Source organism: Pollicipes pollicipes, unplaced genomic scaffold (assembly GCF_011947565.3).
Source record: "Pollicipes pollicipes isolate AB1234 unplaced genomic scaffold, Ppol_2.1 Scaffold_3718;HRSCAF=4362_pilon_pilon_pilon, whole genome shotgun sequence".
Lineage (NCBI taxonomy): Eukaryota > Metazoa > Arthropoda > Thecostraca > Pollicipedomorpha > Pollicipedidae > Pollicipes > Pollicipes pollicipes.
Window position 1 is genome coordinate 296,705 of NW_023596361.1, and position 20,468 is coordinate 317,172.

The window sequence follows — 20,468 nt, forward strand, 5'->3', positions numbered from 1 at the left end:
GTGTGCAGACGCGTCCGATCATATGTCCCGGGGCAGCGGTCGGTGTGCAGACGCGTCCGATCAACCTGTCCCGGGGCAGCGGTCGGTGTGCAGACGCGTCCGATCAGTCTGTCTCTGAGGCACGAGTCGGCGAGCCGTGTTACATCTTCTATTATTAAAGGCAACGCGAATACGTCACCACGTCCATTTTATGGAGTGCAAGCGCCCGCATTGACATATTAGCGCTCATGGGCCCTGGCGACCCCCACGAGGGAATCCGACGAGCTAACCACTCAGCCGTTACGCTCATGTTATGTGTGAAGCAGAAGAGGGTCTAGGACAGGACCTGGTATACATAGTGTCACAACACAGCTGCTGCTCACGACTCCGACAGCACAACTTAGTACGCTGGCCTTCGCGGGCTCGTGACCCCGAGGTCACTAGGTCCGTGACGCCTCTTGGGTGTGCTGACAAAAATGATAGACTAGAAAACATTGTTGCTGCCTTCAAGGTCGAACATTTCGCTTGTGAAACTCTGCGTGCTGTCCTGACCGCAGCCAAGAAACAGATGGATCTCACCCTACAGTTTCAACAGAGAGCAACTGTTCGGGTTGTTTAAGTTGCGTGGATTAGAACCCTTCCGGCAAGCAATGAACGTCCCAGAGCTATGAGATAAAGGGGAGTGGACAACGATGGGGCAGAACCAAACGCAGCTGCATTTCCATCCACTGATGCAAGGCCCGTACAGGGGCACCTGTTCAGGGTTTGTGTTCGGCACTCGGAGAGCCCCCTCCCCCCCCCCCGCCAGGGGAACTCTGGGCTACTCTTGGATGATGTGTACGCCTACCCCGGTCCATTTACCCTCGCCCCAACTCGTCGCTTTTCAAATTACGGACCTGATGGGGAAGGGGGGGAGGAGGGGTTCGACCTCCCTGCTGTTTACAAGGTAACGAACGGAGAGCCGGGTGGAAAACACCAGTGGGTTCGTTTCGAACGAGATTTCACGCTTGGTAATAACCCCACCACCCCAGATCAATGGTAAGTCTTCCAAAAAATCGCACTTTTTCAGTTTTACATGTTCATATCTACGATACCATACTTAACAGCGATACAAAACCTAAACAAGAGTGTTATTTGTCAAATTGCTAGTACATAGTATACAGTTTTAGGTGTTTTAAGCATATGGTCAAAATCTACGGCCCCTAAAAATGTAACAATATGGTCCCGCCGCGCTCGTTCCCAGGTATTGTCGGTTGCCGCCCGCCCAGGCTATAGATCGCCGTGCAGCGTCCCTCAAAAATCGCCGCTGATCCGAAACCAGAAATGTTATGAACACGTTTGATGTATCAAAACCCACGCAATGGCTGCCACACGTGCTACTGAAAATTTGGGCGCGACTGCACAACATACCGGATATGGATCCTCAGAAACCCTAGAGGGGCCATATCGACCCCGTATCAGAGCAAGGGCTACTCGATGATACAAAATCAAGCAACCAGAAGAAAGAATGGCGGATGACGTGAGTCAACTGCAATACCGTCGGCACCTTCCCAACCAGGAGCTGCACGCTGATGCTAGGCCCCGCCATCAGTCAGGCCAGGAGCTGAAGCAGTAATGAGATCCACGCTATCCAGAAATATCCAGGTCAGCCATGATAAAAAGATAACTTTGCTCTCCGGACTAAGTTGGTGACCCCACGGCAATCGCTTTTTCAGAGGTTCCCGCGTTGCTATTCCCAAGCGCGAGTCTAATATTTCGTGCTACCAGTGCATTATCGATCCCTTAAATGCCAAGATACGTGACTACCTTGGCGTTTTGTGACGTCATAGGTGCGAATGCGGCTTAACGCAAAAAGGTCGCCGCTCATTGGCTGTGCCATGTACCAGCGGGCGTCGCAGGGCATCCATGAGCATCGTCCTGAAACCCGGCCTGAGGTATTTGGGAGGCTCTCGGTGCTGGCGTGCGTGGCTGACACTTCATCACAAAAAAGTTCATTGCACACCAGTACAGGTGAGTTCCGTCTGAAGCCTGTTGGTGGCCAGGGCTTCTGCCACCAGACATTCTGTCGCGCCCACCTGGCATGCTTCCAGAAGATACTCTAGAAGCAGACGTCACTTTTAAAGTTTCAAAAACAATGGATTCCAACTGCCAGTCATGCGATTCTCTTGAAAACAGGACGATGGATTGATTCTCAAGAATGGTGTAATGGAAAATCATGCTATTTGTATCATAAGTCTGCTTATATGCCGTCGTAGACCAGAAATACCGGCAATGGCCTCTAAGCCGTGTTTTCGCACCGCCAGTGCTGTTGTTGAGAAGTCTGGTTCGTGCACACGCGTGCCAACTAATGAAGACGTTATTGCTAAGTGAACTGTGTCTTTATCCTCTACGGTGCGATGTGGATGACCATGGACGTAGGAACAGGGGGGGGGGGGGGGGGGCAGGGGGCCACGACCCCCCCACTTTTCAAGGTGGGGGGGGGGCAGCAGCGTTAACCGCCCCCCCCCCCTCCCACTTTTCAGATTAAGGTTGTGTTTCCTTACTTTTGCACTACATTAAACATACATGCCAATTTCCCTAGTTTACCAGTCATCTTCCTCAAGACGCGTTATGTTTTTCGGTTGCTCATTGGCCACTGCTTAATGTTACAGCCGACAGGGCCGACGCCGCGCGGCCTATGGAGACTGCAACGCCGGGCATCGGGGCTATTGCTGTGACGCGGGCTTGCATGTTTAAACCATGTTACATATTTTTTATCAGTGATCAATTGTGACTGAATCTTGAAAATTTTAAGACGAACATGGATTAGCTATGCTAATACAAATTTGGGACCCTCATTTCACCTACAATCTACGTTCAGTGAGTCCTCAATATCACTGAAGAACACAAAAAATTGAAACCCGAGTCTATGCGACAATTATAGGACCCCTGCGGCGATCAGGGATGTTGCTGCGTCTGTGAGGGTTGTTGTGCTCATCCAGGGCCGACTTCGCGGGTCAGAAGGTCTACCGTGTCAGGGAGGGGAACATTTTGTTATGATATATCCTTCCAATGACCTCCGGATCGATCACGAGATCTCGCCCCGTGTCACCAAAATGAGAGCTAGAAAGCACTTTGTGATAGGACGGAATGACCCTCCAGCCCTTGACCTGAAACGTTAATGTGCCCCGTGTAATGTTATGTGCTCCGGGTGTTCTACTCAAGGGCCCTCGCCTGGAAGGAAATAAGGGGTCTCAGTTTTGTTGAGTAAAGTGGAAGCCTCATTCCTGTTGGATAGAGCGCATTGAGATGAGCTACAAAAAACAAACAAGGCCATCCATGTTAGCCTGAGAACGCCGATTTCTTAAAGAATGGATGAGTAAAAACAAATTACGTCGACATGTGTGGAACATGTCCGCATGCAACCTCGAGTGCGAGGACAGTGATGGCCTGGGTTACGGCTTCTCGTGAAACCGAACGGCAATCAGCCACTGCAAGTGTCACCAGACGGCGGGCGCCGTGGTGATATGTCTTCTGGACGGATTAATAACTACAGAACACGAAAAAATAAAGATTGTTCCTTTACTACTTCCATTCCCCCCGCTAGATTCCAGCATCGCTTTGTGGTGCTTTAAGTGCCAATTCATTCTTATCAGTCAGTCTAAAATCGCGCACGTGAAATATGCGCCCAGACGGCCTTCTAAATGCAAGATTTGACGTTCCGAAGTGTCCCAGGTACTTCTCTCAAAAACGTCATCATTTTTGAATACCCGTTGGTCACGGCTTAATATTTGCTGTTGGGCCGACGCTGCGCGGCCCGGGGCGACTGCGATGCTTGGCGTCGAGGTTTTTGTTGCCAAGATTTGCAGCGTGCGCATGCTCAAAATTATGTCAGCATAACTGGTGACACTAATGGATGCAAGTGTCTACGATAGCTTTTTCAGAAGTGTCATCATTTTCGTCCACCGATGGACCACAACTAAAAGTTAGCCGCTACACTAATGCTCCGCGGACTACGGAGACTGCAACGCTTGAAGTGGAGGTTCTTGTCGCCAAGATTTGAGAGCGCGCATGTTAAAAAACATGTTACATGAATTGCATCACTAATCGAGTCTGACTGGATGTTGAACGTTTCCAGCCAAGCATGGCTTGATCATGTTAATGCACATTGTGGACCACTCGATCTACAATCAAATTTTCATATTCAAATTTCGATCAGACATATCGATCTACAATGTACCTTCGCGATGTCCTTAATCTCTTAACAGCCCGGATAAAAATTCAAACAAAGCTTCCGAGTTCTATCGTTTCAGAAAGAGTCAACAAAACCATTGTAAATGAAAGGCGCCGGTGATTTATTTCACGCGGTCGTTGAACGCCTGATTTTTGCAGTCTATTAACTTCAAAATACAAACAGAATTGATCTGACGTTAGCTCCTGTTCCTGTTCTGGTTGTAAAGTAAAAATAGCAACAAAACGAAGAAAACCGTGTCCCGGACGGAAACGGATGGGGCGGGATGAGGCTTACTGGGTTTAAACAGAATGGGAAAGGTTTGGACGGAGCGGAATGGGACCAGGCCAAACAGTGCGGTATCGGACTGGACCATACGATGCTGCTCGGGACCGTATAGAATCGGACGACGTCACGTGGAGCCGGAAGAGGCCATACGGGGCCAGACGGGCGGTCTTGTCCCGGTGGATTCTGATCCTGCCCTGACGGACCCTGTTCTGTCCCGTCGGGTTCCTTTTGGGGCGCGTTCGGCCGGCAGATAATCTCGGAAAATTATTCGGAATGTTGGAAAATTTTATTGAATGGCGTTTGACACTGCCGTCATGGAAAGCTATTCCAGATAATTTTCCGTAGCGAGAGAGAATCGCGGAGAACTTTCAGAGCATGGTCAAGACGGAGAATCTGTTTTCGCTATGCATAGCTATGACCGTTGGCTGCGGATGGCGCATGGGAGACTAATCTGGGAGATAATTTCTGGACCGGCCCAGTAAAAATGGGGAATCTCCGCGGATGATTATCGGAGAGATGATTATTCGTTGAATAGTTTTCCGTTGGCTGAACGCGCCCTTGGTCTCGTCCCTTGCCTTCCGACCCCGTCTCATCCTGTCTTATTGCGTCAGGTCCTGTCTGCTCCTGTCAGGTTCTATCTAGTCCCGCACGGTCCTAGGTCTCGCCCGGGACCATCTGATCCCATAATGTCTCGTCCAAATCCACCCCTTTCCGTCCAGCCCCGTCTTGTCCCGTCTGGTTCCTGTGGTCCCATCCGGCGTCACCATGTTCATCCTGTTTCGTCTGGTTCCGTTCTGAAGTTTTCGGCTCCATTCGGTCACGTCCGGTGCGGTCCTCTTCATCTAATGCCGTCCGCCCACGGCTGTTCCGGTCTGGTAACGTTCAGCTTTATCAGGTCGCTTCTGATTCTGTCCGCTTCTGGCTGGTCCAGTTCTGTTCGTCCGGTCCCGTCCGGTCCCGCCCGGTCCCGTCCGTTCCTGCGCGGTCCCAGCTGGTGCCATAAAGTATCATCCGGTGCCATCCGATCCCGTCTGGTGTGGTTTCATCCGGTCTCGTTTGGTTGGCCATGGTCCCGTCCAGTCCCGTCAGGCCTCATAGCGTTTTATCCAAGTATGTTGTGTTGGCAGTGGTTTTGTGGTTTTGTGACGTCACCATCCAATGAGCAGGAAATGTTAACGACTTCGCTAGCTCCGCATAATCAACGCTGAGAGTCGCTCTGTAGAGTTATGGGTCAGTTGATGGGAACTGGGTGCGTGGCAGATGCGAAGCAACACGCTTTTTATTGTGATTTTATGGCACATCAAAAAGCGCTTGGAATCAGGTGTCTAGGCCTTGTGTAGCTGCGAGTTGAAAATACGTGAAATATCTATTGTGAAGTTGTTGCCACTGTACACACACACGCATTTATATATGACAGTCATCTGATAAATCATGTGGCCAGTTGGTCTGGAAAATATGCACTGTGCCAATAGGCTACGAAACTGCGATAAGGTTTATCCGCTGGCATGGGGCACCAGATGTGCTATGGCGTTAGGAGGGCGAGGGGATGATGGATTGTAATTATGAAAGATGAGATATAAGAAAATTATTTCTTTCCAGTCACGCCGACAGGGCCAATGTTAAGTTTTCAGAAAGTTGTGGGTTTCAGCCTCTGCCCCGTCCCCGGTTTCCTCATCCCATGCCTCACGGTGATGATGCGCAAGGCACATGACAATTTGTATGCCAGTGATCATTTACGAGAAAGCCAGTTGTTACGCGCTTGATTACTCACCCATTTTTATTCAAGTGTTGTGATTGTTCTGGACCTCGCATCCTCCCCCCCCCCCCTATCGAAAGTTGTTGACATCGGTCTTGCCTCGGGGTGGGAGGCTCCGACCCAAAGCCTGAGAGGAAGGTGGGTTTAATCCAGAGTGAAGCCCGCCTTTCGTGTATTTAAGGGGCAGAGTTAACCCTGCATTCCCGTCCAGCGTACCAAACTAGTTAACGAGGCTATGCCCATGTGCCACGGCCACCGTTGTTTGCGGATGTCGGTTATTGGTCGGCGACCTGGCCTTGCCTTATACAGACGTCCGTGTTCGCGGGATCGGCGGCATCATCAGCGCGGTGTGGTCTCTGTTGCAGCTCACCATGACGCCGCCTCCGCAGCCTGCCTTCCCTTCCGTCAAGCTGGGCTCCGGCCACGAGATGCCCATGTTCGGGCTCGGAACCTGGAAGGTACGTGTCGCCGTGTGACCTGACTGGCCAGTCAGATCACGACGGTCTGATACGATGTGACGGATGGAGCGCATATTCTGACTGTTGTCCTCATTTGATGCGTTCGCAGTGAAGTAGCGTGCTAGCCACTGAACTCTCCGGCCGTTGTAAGGTTTAAGTTGCTGGGAAAGACGTTGATGTTTCGTTTCCATTCGCGTACGCGTCACAGTGCGCATTTCCTTTTTGAATTTGGGGGTTCGAGCCAGGTGTTCTGATCGCGACTCCCGTGTTCTACCAAGTGGGCCAACCGGGAAGACGCGGCCGCGACCCAGAGCCTTTAAAGACTGCCAAGTTGGCCCTGACTGGGGGAGATCTGCATAGCCCCACTTCGGCTCGAACATAAGCCACTTGTATATAAGACAGTAGTAATAGCCGTATTCCTCGTAGTAAACCAGGACGGTAGAGGTGCGTTGATATTTCGGCCACATGCCTTTATCGAAGCGAATGGCAGAAGTAAATTTCAATAGCAGAAGTGAATTTACTTCTGTTATTCGTTTCGATGAAGGCGCGTTGCCGAAATATCAACGCATCTACTTCTCCATCCTCCTGACTTCTCTACGAGGAATAAGACTATTGCCACTGTCTTATCTAAATGCATGGTGTTGCTCGCAAATGCACTGCACAACGAACGTAGTTGTAAAACAATTGTGATGTCGCTTTGGTTTGTTTAAACGTTTCACGATATTGTATTGTTCTTGGAGGAAAAACTGCAGGAAATCTATCGAAATAAACGGAACACATCCTCATATGACTTCTTAGTCCACCCATTGGCACGATTTTGCCCCGACTGAGTGTGTAGAGGGGAAGAGAACTAGAAACTTCACCGGTGAGACTGAGCCCCCCGGCCCCCCCCCCCCCCCCCCCTCCCTAGTTAACATGCTAGAGGGCGTGCGGCAGTGGCGGCGTGCTCGTAAGCACACGCCGCCCGGTGCGCCGCTATGCGGTGTCACGCTCCGGGTGGGGCCGCCGCCGCGCCCGCCGGCCCCACGTGGCTGCGCCGGGCCCGTCGCGACGTGGCGCGACAAATGGCCGGCGTTTGTCTGAAGGTCGGCACGGAATGCCGCCGGACCCTCCCCGGACCTCCGGTCGAGAGATTCGACTTGACAGCGATCACACAGCACAGAGCGCATCAGGGCACGCGTCAGGAGGCGGCGAGGCAAGGCTAATTGGGCAGGCTGTGGCAGCGAAGCTGCTGCATAGCTTGGGCGCGTGGTAGTAAGCTTTAACTTTACTGTGTTGTTCTGCATTCACTTTGCTGATGAGCAGCAAGCCCGCGGCTTCAGCTCGATGAAATGTTACATCATAGTACGGCTTCAGCTCGGTGGAATGCTACATTATACTACGGCTTCAGCTTGATGGAATGTTGCATCATACTACGGCTTCAGCTGGGTGGAATGTCACATTATACTACGGCTTCAGCTCGGTAGACTTTGACGGCATGCCACGGGTTCAGCTCGGTGGGATGTTACATCATACGCATGGCGTAATACTGGAGCCGTCACGCCTGCTTTGCCAGTTTACGCAAATATGATCAAATCGCAACACGGGGCCCAATAAAGATCGAGTTACTAATACTTCAGCACACGACCAACACGCAGAACGTTCCGTTTCAAATCAGGCTCGCCTTTACAGCGAGCATTACGGCAGATTCGAGGAGGGCTACGGATACGATTCCCGCGTCGCACGGCGCTGGGAAGCGCCCGCTGTGGGTCTAAAGCTGCGCGTGGTGTGCCGGTTTTGGGGCGTTGCGCTCCTCGTGAAGCACAGTCGCATAAGTGCGTGTCTGAGGCGCGGCGGAGTCTGGAGGCGTCTCCTCGTAACAGGCCCCGTGTTTAACTGGACTGATGCAGCTTTTCTCGTCCTCTTGTCTGAGCTCTGCACGTCTCCCGCCAGCTGTTACGATTCAGGCGCTGCGCCGCCCTGCTCTCCCATAGCGCCAAGCCTGTCCCGAGCCGTGCCAGAGGTTCCTGCGCCGCGCGCGGGGATGGGGAGGGGACGCCGGTCGGCCCCTAGCGACAGCGGCGTCGCGCCGGCGCTATGCGTTATCGGGGCCTCACGACCTCGGGACGGGCGCGGAGCTCCGCCCATCGCCAAGGCCGCCGGCCCGTCATGCGTGTTGGTGTTTGGAGGGGCATGGGCGTCTGAACCGGACAGGCCAACGGTGCCCTGTTCCGGGTCCATTGATGGCGTCAAGAATCGAAATGCACAAGCCTTTGAAGAGCAAGGTTATAAACTGCCATTGGGCCTTCCAGACTAGTGGAAGTGGGAATACGCAGGACTTGAGGCACACCACAGAACAGTTCATATCGGAAGGAGTCCAATGTCAGCTATGGTGTACTTATGTGCTCAATGCTGTATTATGGTCACTGGTGGGGAGCTATCCAATGCCCCTGCGTTCAAACCCTTGCGCAGCGCGGGCTGTCTATCGTGACCAAGCCCGCGAGTACATCCATGAATTTTCGCCACAATCTGCACGATGTACTATTCTACTGCATAATCCTCCGAAGCCTTTGCTTATGCGTTTGCTTTCGTTGCGTTTTGTTCTCTCATGAGACCCAACAGCAACGCAATGGGGGTCTCATCTTAACGTTAAGCATTGTTCGGCTCATAGCCTACCACTGGTAGAGGACCAAATGTCGCTGGGAATAAGAGAGTCTCCGCGAGACCGAAGAACCAGTGGCGTCAATATCACGTTCAGTTGCGGGGAAAGGCGTCTGGGCTTACACTTAACGGACAATACAAAAAAGCAATCAAATTATAGCATGGTTTACCCCGATATCTAAAGTTACCCCTTAACTGAGTATATCTCATTAAGGTTGCGAGTACAAGTTACCCAGTTACACCTTTCATAGCGACGCCACTAAGACGAAGGATCAAAGATGGTATATGTGTAATGGTCAGCACTTTCCTACGTTTTTTTTAAATATTCCAGCCAAAAATGTAGGGCCCATCTAACATTGGGGGGCCAACTCAGCATTGGGGCAGGGTTCTCACCAAAATACAAATCGACATCGGTAAGCTCCCTTAACTGGAGAAGGCTCTGCTGTAACATACAGGCATGATCAAAGTTGTGTCCCTCTAGAGCCCTTTTTTGTACTGGCTGTCTACCACTTACTGAAAGTTAATTCGTATAAATGTTCAATTGTCTCCAAGTCCGAGTCAGGTGGAGGTCTGCCACGCTATTTGTTTGGTCGGTGAGCCTACATCGTCCAGAGCAGGTAAACTATGTGTTTCGAACGGTGGCGTAAGGCTGTCTTGCGGGAATCACGATGGATCCTAACACATGGCAAAACTGACAGTCAGCGTAGATTGCAATGCATGACAGGGTGATGTTTGTGTATGTATATATATATATATATATATATATATATATATATATATATATATAGTGAGGCTATCGGACAAATCTTCTTATCGCATGTCTTCGGACGCAAATATTTGTATCGCGAAATGTCCGTGCAAGCTTCGTTTTGCACCTTTGTGTGGCATTTATTCGTGCTGGAACCTTGGTATCGCAAGGCTTTGTATGGACCCAAATCCTCTTACCGACAAGCCGTGATGTCGGAAAATTTCACATGTGCAGAATTTCGTGGGCATATTTCGTGGTGCTCCAGCTCGCAGATGCGCGTTCCTTGATGAGCATTGCCTGATGTGCGTAGTTCTTCGTATCGCAGTTTCTTATGCATATCAGTTACCGCTCCTCCTGTCACATCTCGTCCTATACGCAAGTCGCCAGCCCGCGTTTGTGCGGATGTTTTATTTTGATCACGTCGTTTTGCACGCGCAATTCCGGCAATACCTGTTATGCATGGTGCGTAAATTTTTGTAGCCATAGCATCATTCCTTGTTGGTAATGCCGAGGAAGAATTGTACGGCACCCAAGGGCCACGGAGTAAACACTGAGTAGGATAAGCCACCTCCGGTTTAGGAAAAGACAACGTTGAATGCCAGGGAACGTCACTTATTTCGCCATCCTGGAGGTCTCAATGAAATATGCGCATCGTGAAGTAAAAGGTAACGAAGCATTTGCGTACATGTCAAAATCGTAATGCATTTGCAAGCTGTTTTGTAACGCAAGTCCACCATGAAGACCTTTTCAGGCTTGTCCACGACCTACAAAGGTCGCGGTGACGCCCCTGTGTGCAATTCATTTGTTTGGGTTCTTCGTTTACATATAAACCAATTTTCGATCGAACTTTGCTATGCATCGGTAAGATGTCATTTGAGCTGGGGATGGGTGAGGTGATGGCAAAAATGATTGATCTCATTTGCCAAGCCCATTGGAATAATGCCCAAAAGGCCCAAGGCATGTTTATGCAGTCCCTGTCCTTGGCACATTAGTTTGATTTCCACTGATAGAAAACCCGGCGTGGATGTTTTTTGCTGGCCCACAGAACTATATATATATATATATATATATATATATATATATATATATATATATATATATATATATATATATTGATATTGATATTGATATTGATATTGTTATTGGTTTATATTGTGGTGTATGGACACTTTTTACATTTTATTTCATATGATGTTATTTATTTTCGGAATGCCTGCACCCAAATACATGCGCCATTTGATCTAGTCCGGCCACTCAGTGGCGATCAGGGTTCCCATGATCTCGTGTCGTCACGTGTTTTACGGAAGGATGTTACCCTTCAGAAGGCAGTGGCGCGGAGGCGGCCCCTGTATATAACAACGACGACAGAACTAGGCCTAAAGAGCTAGGGCAGCTGGAACAGAGCTAGTTCTACGCCCACCTCTCGGCAGACTGCGGAAGCGAATGCACAGTTGTAGGCAGCACTCAAATCATGACCGAAATGTATCGGGCTCGAGTCTGGTTACCAGCAAGGTATTAGTCGAGCTATCGCCTGCCGCAAACAGAGTAGGATCATCCGCGGTGCCAGTCGCCATGGTGGTGGACGTGCGCCGGTGGTCCGTTGCAAAGATGTAAGGAAGCGAGCGACGGTCTAATCCGCCAAAACTGGCGGTCAGCCAGCTGTAAGTTGCCGAGCTCTCGGTTACATTCCTCGCCCTACTGTTGTGACCTGTCGCGCCGGGCCTCACTACTACGGTCCCGGACCTCGCTTCCCCGCTACTCGAGCTCGCGCGACCAACCCGCTCCCACCTCACCGTCCGGCCCGACACTCTCCGCCTGCAGCAGCGAGGCCAGGTGCCCTGACCCATGCCGCCGCTCTGTCTACGGGCCTGTGATCGCGCTGTGCCGCCCGCTGACTGGTGACCGCACCGCCAGCAGGCCTGACCCGTGCCGCCGCTGTGTGCGGCTCCGCGACTGCGCTGCGCTGCCCGCTGACTGGTGACCGCACCGCCAGCAGGCCTGACCCGTGCCGCCGCTGTGTGCGGGACCGCGACCGCGCTGCGCCGCCTGCTGACTGGTGACCGTACCGCCAGCAGGCCTGACCCGTGCCGCCGCTGTGTGCTGGACCGCGACCGCGCTGCGCCGCCTGCTGACTGGTGACCGTACCGCCAGCAGGTCTGACCCGTGCCGCCGCTGTGTGCGGGACCGCGACCGCGCTGTGCCGCCCGCTGACTGGTGACCGTACCTCCCCGCAGTCACAGCCGGGCAAGGTGCGCGAGGCTGTGGAGACGGCCCTGACGCTGGGCTACCGCCACATCGACTGCGCCATGGTCTACGGCAACGAGAAGGAGATCGGTGAGGCGTTCAAGAACAAATTCGAGGACGGCACCTGCAAGAGGGAGGAGGTGTTCATTACCAGCAAGGTGCGTCGCGTTTGGGCAGCCCCGCCCGGCGGGAGATGTTCATCACCAGTAAGGTACGTCGCGGCTGAGTAGCCCCCCCCCCCCCCCCCCGGCGGCCCGGCCCGCTCTGTCGCTCGCCCCCGTAGTTTGGGAGGGCAGTGAGCCGATGTACCCACGAGTTCGAGCTTGGTTCGGGTGTAGAGTTCGTGTTGGGCTCGGAAGTCGAGTTCGAGTCGAGTCGGCTTTCGTGAGTGCGGTGCGCAGCGCACGTGATGTCCAGCCCCTGCAACTGACGCGAGCCTCCGCCGGCAGCTTTGGAACAGCTTCCACGCTCCGGAACTGGTGATACCGGCCCTGAAGCGGACGCTAGCAGACCTCGGCCTCGAGTACCTCGACCTCTACCTCATCCACTGGCCCATGGGGTACAAGGTGAGGGACGATCCTGCCTCGACCCTGATCCCCACCTCAACACTGGTCTGTGGGTTACAACACAGGAGAGACAAGACGCATGCAGGTTGCAGCCTTATCAAGACTCACAAGATTGATGTATTATGTGAGCCGGCTTCGCTTTGTTTGGCTTCTGTCATATATCGGATCTGTGTTTTCCCGACCGGCTCGTTCTGGTTCCTCGGGGCCATCTTGTCTGCAGGTTTGGCCAGTGTGTCATTTGACCCGCCTGTCGTTCTGACCTCGGCTGTGACCTTTTGCTGCAGGAGGGAGACGATCTCTTCCCGAAAGACAGCTGGTTTGGCCAGTGTGTCATTTGACCCGTCTGTCGTTCTGACCTCGGTTTTGACCTTTTGCTGCAGGAGGGAGACGATCTCTTCCCGAAAGACAGCGATGGCAAAATTATCCCTTCTGACGCTGACTACGTGGACACGTGGAAGGCGATGGAGGAAGGCGTCACCACCAAGCTGGTGCGGTCTCTGGGCGTCTCCAACTTCAACGAGGAGCAGTTGGAGCGTGTGCTGGCCGTGGCTAAAGTGCCAGTCTGTGTGAACCAGGTCAGCCACGTGCGGACAGGTGCCCCTTTGGGATGGGGATGGGGTTCAGGACGTGCGCTCGGGAACCCCCATCTCAAGCACTGGTCCATGGGTAACCCCCTCCCCCTCTGTCTTGCCCCCCCCCCCTTCTCCACACACACAGACGCACTCGGGGGTCGAACGGCACAAGCTTGCCTGAGAAGGAATTAATAAAAACTTTTAATTGTGAAGGAATCCATAAAAAAACATTTCACGACTGCCGGACTCTCATTTTTTTCGAAGGTCGTTTGCCTGCTAAGTGGGGCTGGGCTGATAGGAGCTCGCTGGAGGCAGAACTGACAGCACCATCACTCAGTTGCACGGCCAGCGGGCACATTTCGCAGTGTACATGTGGACTCTGGCCGGGGTGCCGAGCCGTGCCACGAGTTACAACACTCACCGCGGCCGCGTTGCCGGCCGGCTCCCACGTGTGCCCGAGTAGCGGGTGACGGTCTGTGGCGGCTCGAATAAAGGGTCACAGGCTGTGGCCCGATTAACGGGTCACTTCTGGTTGAGGGTCGGGCGGTCGGTGAACCCTGCCGAGGGGAGGGGCGGGAGGCGGCCGCGCACATGCCTTGGTACGGCCGTCGGCGGGCTGCGGCCGAGCCACCGGGGCTTAGGGTTTGGAGTTATCTGGCAGCTGCCACGCCCTCACAGCTTGGTGATAGAACTAGGTCCATGCCGATTTAATGTGATTTGGCGTTGCGGTGCCCTGTATGCTGCGACGTACACGACCAATAAGGAAGCCGTGCTGGTGACGGTGATGTGATAGACAGTTTTTGTCTATGAATTTGTCAAGTAATCCCTAGATTTACCGATGAAGTCCTGGCTAAGAGAACATAATGTGTATAAAAGCGCACGACTTAATTTGTTCTTACTCCTGTGACACTTTAAATTCCAATTTAGTGTTTCGTCAGCTTGGTGTCTTCATGCCAGCCGGCCAAATCACTAATTTTTGTTTGAATATATTTAATCCACATCACTACCAAATCTGTGTAGATCCCTGGGCCGATCCTGATTTCCCAGCAATCGTCATATCTGATCACATAAACCTACACCGCTGGGCCAACCGGTGTGCCCTGCCATGTCGTGGCCGGGCTCACCTCGTCAGCAACGCTGCGACCCATCGCTGTGACGGTGCGTCGTGCGTGTCGTGGCCGGGGCTCACCTCGTCAGCAACGCTGCGACCCATCGCTGCGACGGTGTGTCGTGCGTGTCGCGCGCCGCGCGTGCCCGACTCCAAGCGCCGCTGATTTGCCTTTCTCCAGGTCGAGTGCCACCCGTATCTGACCCAGAAGAAGCTGATGGAGTTCTGCGCGCAGAAGGAGGTGGTCATCACAGCTTACAGTCCCCTGGGCTCTCCGGACCGGTGAGCCGCGCTATGGCTGCTGCTGTGGCTCCCCCTGCTGGTACTGCGTTGCCGCTCCGCACCTACTCCACGCTCGGGCAGATGGGCCGGGCAGGCGATGTTGGGGACGGTACCGCTCCGCACCTACTCCACGCTCGGGCAGATGGGCTGGGCAGGCGATGTCGGGGATGGTACCGCGTTACCGCTCCGCACTTACTCCACGCTCGGGCAGATGGGCCGAGGAGGCGATGTCGGGGGACGGCACCGCGCTGCCGCTCCGCACCTACTCCACGCTCGGGCAGATGGGCCGGGCGGGCGATGTCGGGCACTCCCGGCATCGTTAATGGCCGCTGCGGGAGGCGGTGCCTTGTGTGTCCCCTCTGCCGTGCTCAAGGCCATCATGGTCCGCATCCCCTGCCCACAGGCCCTGGGCCAAGCCGAGTGACGTGGAGCTGATGGACGAACCCAAGCTGAAGAACATCGCCGACAAGTATAAGAAGTCGGTGGCGCAGGTGCTGATCCGCTACCAGCTGCAGCGCGGCAACATCGTCATCCCCAAGTCAGTGACACCCAGCCGTATCAAGGAGAACATGGAGATCCTGGACTTCGAGCTGAGCAGCGCCGACATCGCCTCGATCGACTCGTTCGACCGTTGCGGCCGCTTCTGCGGCCTGGAATGGCTCAGCTATCACAAGTACCACCCATTCCCGGCCGCCTCCAAGTAGGCGGGCCGGCCGCCGCCAGGCGAAGTGGGTGCGCTCTCGAGCTTCGGAACCGCGACGCCGATCATCACCATTCCAGTGTCAATACACGTCAGCGGGACTGTCGCGTGCTCTTGCGCTCTGTTTGTTGAGACGGCGGGAGCGCTGTCTGGTATTTGGGCCTGTCGGGACGTCGGCTGGCGCGGCTGGCGCGGAACTCGGGTGGGACCGAGCCGCTCCCGCGGCCCGGTCCCTCCTGAGCACCGGCGCCGCTCTGTCGTCCTCTGGCGGTCGGTGACGCCGGTGCGACGCGAGGCGGCGTCTCGGAACGGTCTGGCGTGCCCTTCGACCTGGGTGGGGCTGGCCGGGTGGGTCGATGGACCGTGTCGGCTGTGCTGCGGGCATTGACAGTGTCACTTCACACCGCTCGCAACGGTCGCTCAGTCCAGTGGGCGTCCGCATGCTGAACAGTGGCAGATCGGGAGTTGTTCACGCCCAGCTTATGGACAGCGGACAAAGAGCAGCATTTTTCTATCATCAGACACATACGCGCCTCCCGTTGGGCCCACGCCCAGGCCCAAACTTGTAGAATCATTACAGCGTGAGGCGAAAGCCGACAGCTATATGCAAGATGAATCAGAACGGTGTGCTGTGACATGCCGTCCTCCTTGGTATTTAAGGATAGGTTGTTTGATAGCCCAGCTCATTTAACGGTAGATGACACAGAAGATCCGCAAGCCTTTTCTTTTCGCGTACCGCCGACTACGCGTTCCCAAAGGCGGAGCCCACAGGGAGATGGCCGGTGCTCGCTGTACTAGGTAAGATGAGCGAGTTTACCATTTTTGCCACTCAAGAGTGCCAAAGCCAATCTGCTATCGCAAGGGCTCCATTCATCCAGGGCCAAGCCTTGGATGCCAACTTACCGCGGCTCACGTCGTACGCGATCCTTGTTAATCACACACCGCTGGTGCTTACATAACCGCACGGCGACGTTTACGTAACGGGGATGATCCGCAGTTGCGGTGAGGGTCAGGAACGGGATTTCGGACTTAACTGTAAACTATTTACAGAAAGATGTCGCTATGTCTGGGCCAGAAGTTCCTAATTCACGTGGGTTGCATCATAGCCGTGAAGACTGGGGCGAGCTTTCGTATTGACATCTGCATCGGCATGGCAAGATAACCGTCAGCGGGGTGACTCAGACGAACCGTAAAACTTCGGGCGATGGATTCGCGCTCGGAGGAATGCGGTGGTTGTCGTGTTCGGCAGTGCGACCTTGCTAGTGCCAAATGTAGTGAGGTTGTAACAGCACCATCGCCCAGGGAGGTGCGACATCGAGAACACGCGCAGGCGTGCGTCACGAGTCGTTTGATCTTTGCGAGACGTCCTGATGGCAGGCTGCCCAAGCACATAACAATGCATTCTTCCATCTAGGTACGCACGGTTTGCATCCGATGGTTAGGGCACGGTGGCCGTTCGTCCGGCCCATCCGTCGGAGAGACTTGTACGCAATCGTGACCAACCGCGATTTAGCGATGCAGCCGCTGTAGATGTCGCTAAAAGTACAATGGCATGACCTTAAACGGAAACCAGCATTCGTCTTCGTGAATGGATACGTCAGATATCAGTCATTCATGGCTATATCATACCTATGACCGCAATGGTGCGTCCGGGAATTCATGCCAGCGGCAGGCGGGTACCGCACAAAGAACATCAGGGGATCAATGCCAGCGGCAAGCGGGTGCCACTGAAAGGACGCCTGGAAATCCATGCCAGCGGCGAACGGGTACCACTGAAAGGACACCAGGGAGTTCATGCCGGCGGTAAGCGGGTACCGCACGCGACAAAGGACACCCGGAAATGCGTGCCAGCGACCAGTGGGTACTGGACAAAGCGCGTCCGGGAATCCATGCCAGTGGGCACTGCACAAATGATGCCCGGGGCTCATGCCAGCGGTCAGCGTGTACCGCACAAAAAAACGTCGAGGAATCCCTTGTGGATTCTCAGGCTCATACGCAGGGTGTGTACCGTATTTAAAAAAGAAATAGCACAACACAATAGAAACATACTCCGCACTAGTTCTAACACACACCCCCGTTTGCCACTCCTTCCCCCCCGCATAACTTTCTGCGTTCCTAGCTTAGAAACCCGACCCTTTAAAAGTCTTACCCCCGACCATTCCCCGAGCTTGCTATCTTCATTTTCCCTGTGCTGGCTAATCATCATGTTACATGGTATAGTTCAACGATATTATTCTGATCACGTTGCCGTGGCAACTTATCATTTCTGATACGCTTCATTTGCACATCCATCTAACACTCCTCCCTGATCATTAACGATCATATGAACGCATGATTTGGGGCTGGCGTCTTCGACTACCTCTCCTAAAAAAAAATGCCCTCTGCATTTTCTCTGGTCACATCATCACTGACATCTTGGACAACATCTCTCTCTGCCGACGCTACGTCCTCTGCACCCGGTTTACGTACACTCTCATCCCCTCTTCCTGCTATCCCTTCTTCACATGCACTGGGTGGTGGATTTCCATCTCCTCTGTCATCTTCACTTGCATCCGAATATTTTTTCCTCATCCCGGACGTCCATTGCCGTCGTTCCTCCCATTCCGCTAAACAGGGATCAACAGCGGGCCATCGTCAGACTCCCAGTGTGGCGTAGGGGCTGCCCGTTCCGACCCACCCGCTGTGACGTGTGGCACGCCTTGAACATGCCGTGGCGTCCCACCCGCTTCCACTGCTTGCGCTGAAATTACTCGCGTTATAGAACCCGGAAAGCTTTTCACGTTCCACTTTTTACTGGGATCTCTCACCCACACTCTGTTGCCGATGCTGAACCGACACGAGATCACTCTGGGCACGCTCTGGTGGTTGATGTCGCGCATGCGTTGACGCTGCGCACTTTGACTTTGTACCGGTACGTCGTGTTTGCTGGGGCGGAGCCTGCCTGGACGCCATCTTTTGGTGTGATATTATAGATGTAGACTGCTTCCTGAATACTGCAGCCAGTGCGTGCTGCGATTGCTGTACGGTCCGATGGCATCTCTCGGTGACGCCATCGACGCTCGGCTATGGGCACATCTGAAGACGTTCCCGGTGCTCCACGGTTCCGCAAACTCACTGAAGGTCGAGGCTTTAGGGACTGGGCAATTATCGACGAGCAATTTTTCGGGCGCTCCTTGTTCCCAGAAGACTGGTTCTAGCTGCTGAATCATGCTGGAAGCATCCTGGTGAATCAGCCGCCTCCGTCACGAAATCACGAAACGAGCGGCCCCACAGGCTATCCTGCTCAGAAAGTGTCCCCCTGCACACGCGCCACATCTGCGCCCATCCTGTGTCAAACTTCCTCGACGCTCATCTCGCCTCTGAGTCACGTTGTAGGCGCAGGATCGATGGATTAGCACGCGACGCATCGTTGCACCACCCGTTGCGTCAGCTTCCGAGACACTGTCGGCGACACTCTGCGGCAGAAGTAGAGAGTGCGTAGCGTGCCTGGATGTCCAACTTCGTGAATGCGCGCTGCCTCTTCGCACGTCGTGTCTTCTTTGACTGCCGCACAGGCCGGAGCTTCATCTTCTCCCTTCTTCAGCCACCTTCCGCACTCGTGTGATACTACCGGCCTTGTTTTCCGCGGACGGCACGAAGGGGACATCTAACTTGAGGTCATGCTCCTCAGCGATAGACATGCTGGTCTAAAGACGACGCCGGATCAGAAATTCACTGGCCACCTTCGTCTTGAGCGTTGCGTCCCCCGACAGCGCGCCGGATACCCAGTAGAACACCGCGCGTGGGTCGGTCATCAAGCGGATCAGTTTCATATCCCACGCCACAGCTAGATTCAAACCCTTCAGGGCTGCGTCCAGCTCTGCTAAGTTGATGTGACTGCGGTCCTCACGTCGTAGCCAGCTGGCGTCCTCAAAGACGTCACCTTCCACTCCCAGACCCGCACCGAGAGCCATGGAGCTGGTATCCACCCAGACGGTGGCTCGGGTGCTGGCGACGTCCGATCAACCGCGATCCTGGTCGTTCAACGCGCATGCGCACCATCTCGCCCATCACGTCTAAAACCTGTGCATCTTTGACTTGATTGCACTTTGCTCACGTCACCACATTCGCTCTCCTCTTCATAAACGAGGCGGCGACTCTCAGCCAGCTACAGGCAGCCAGATGACTGACCATGCGACCGCACAGGGAGAACACCCTGCGGCGCGTTGGGTTCTGCGGCAACCCTCCCACTTCACTGGCTCGTTCCCGGTTGAGCTGGTCTCCCGTCTTGCGGACATGAGGTCCGAGCACGCGAGCCCCGCTACCGCTCACACGGACTGCGGTCTTGTACTCGAGCCGTTCTGACGCATTTGCGCTTCGACGTACTGATCACTAGTTACACTCTCGTTCGCAAAAATGTCGCTCAGTTATGGCGACGTCGCTTCACGAAGTGTTTTGTCGTGGCCCAACACGGCGGCGACCACTTCCTTCAGGATATAAGGCGCTGCATTCAGTCCAAAGCCGAGCCGGGTGAGGCAGTAGCGTTTGTCACCGAAAACGCGGCGTGGTAGGTCCACGATGATCTGTGAACGTGAATTTGCAGATACGCCTTGCAAAGATCAATAAGTGCGTCCCTTTTGCCTCTTCGTCGCCATTCACGCGGTTAATCTGCGCGTTCATCACCATCTGCAGTGCGACCAGCTAGGTGCGAGCTCAGCTCTCGAAAGCCCATCACAGGCTGCCACCTTGCCCTTGTTAGGCTGCATGATCGCCGTCAGTGGAACGGTTCCTCGCACCGGACCGTGCTTCTTTTCGTTGCAAGGCGTCAGTCATTTTCCACCCACTTCTTCACCTCTTCTTCGTACTCGTCCTGGGCGGCTGGTGCACTTTAGTACTCTGCGACTGTGTTTGCCAATGCCCTCGGCCTGTTTCCATTAT

At 54.0% G+C, this 20,468-nt stretch overlaps 1 protein-coding gene across 1 annotated transcript; it reads left to right on the plus strand.

Annotated features, from left to right (window-relative positions):
- The first annotated feature begins 1,861 nt into the window (after positions 1-1,861).
- Positions 1,862-15,667, plus strand: LOC119092948 (aldo-keto reductase family 1 member B1). The gene is made up of 7 exons (XM_037215846.1): positions 1,862-1,989; positions 6,599-6,691; positions 12,314-12,481; positions 12,773-12,889; positions 13,270-13,464; positions 14,751-14,851; positions 15,255-15,667. Exons 1-7 carry the CDS (start codon positions 1,885-1,887, stop codon positions 15,553-15,555), a joined length of 1,080 nt encoding a protein of 359 aa, XP_037071741.1. The 5' UTR covers positions 1,862-1,884; the 3' UTR covers positions 15,556-15,667.
- The last annotated feature ends 4,801 nt before the right edge of the window (positions 15,668-20,468 follow it).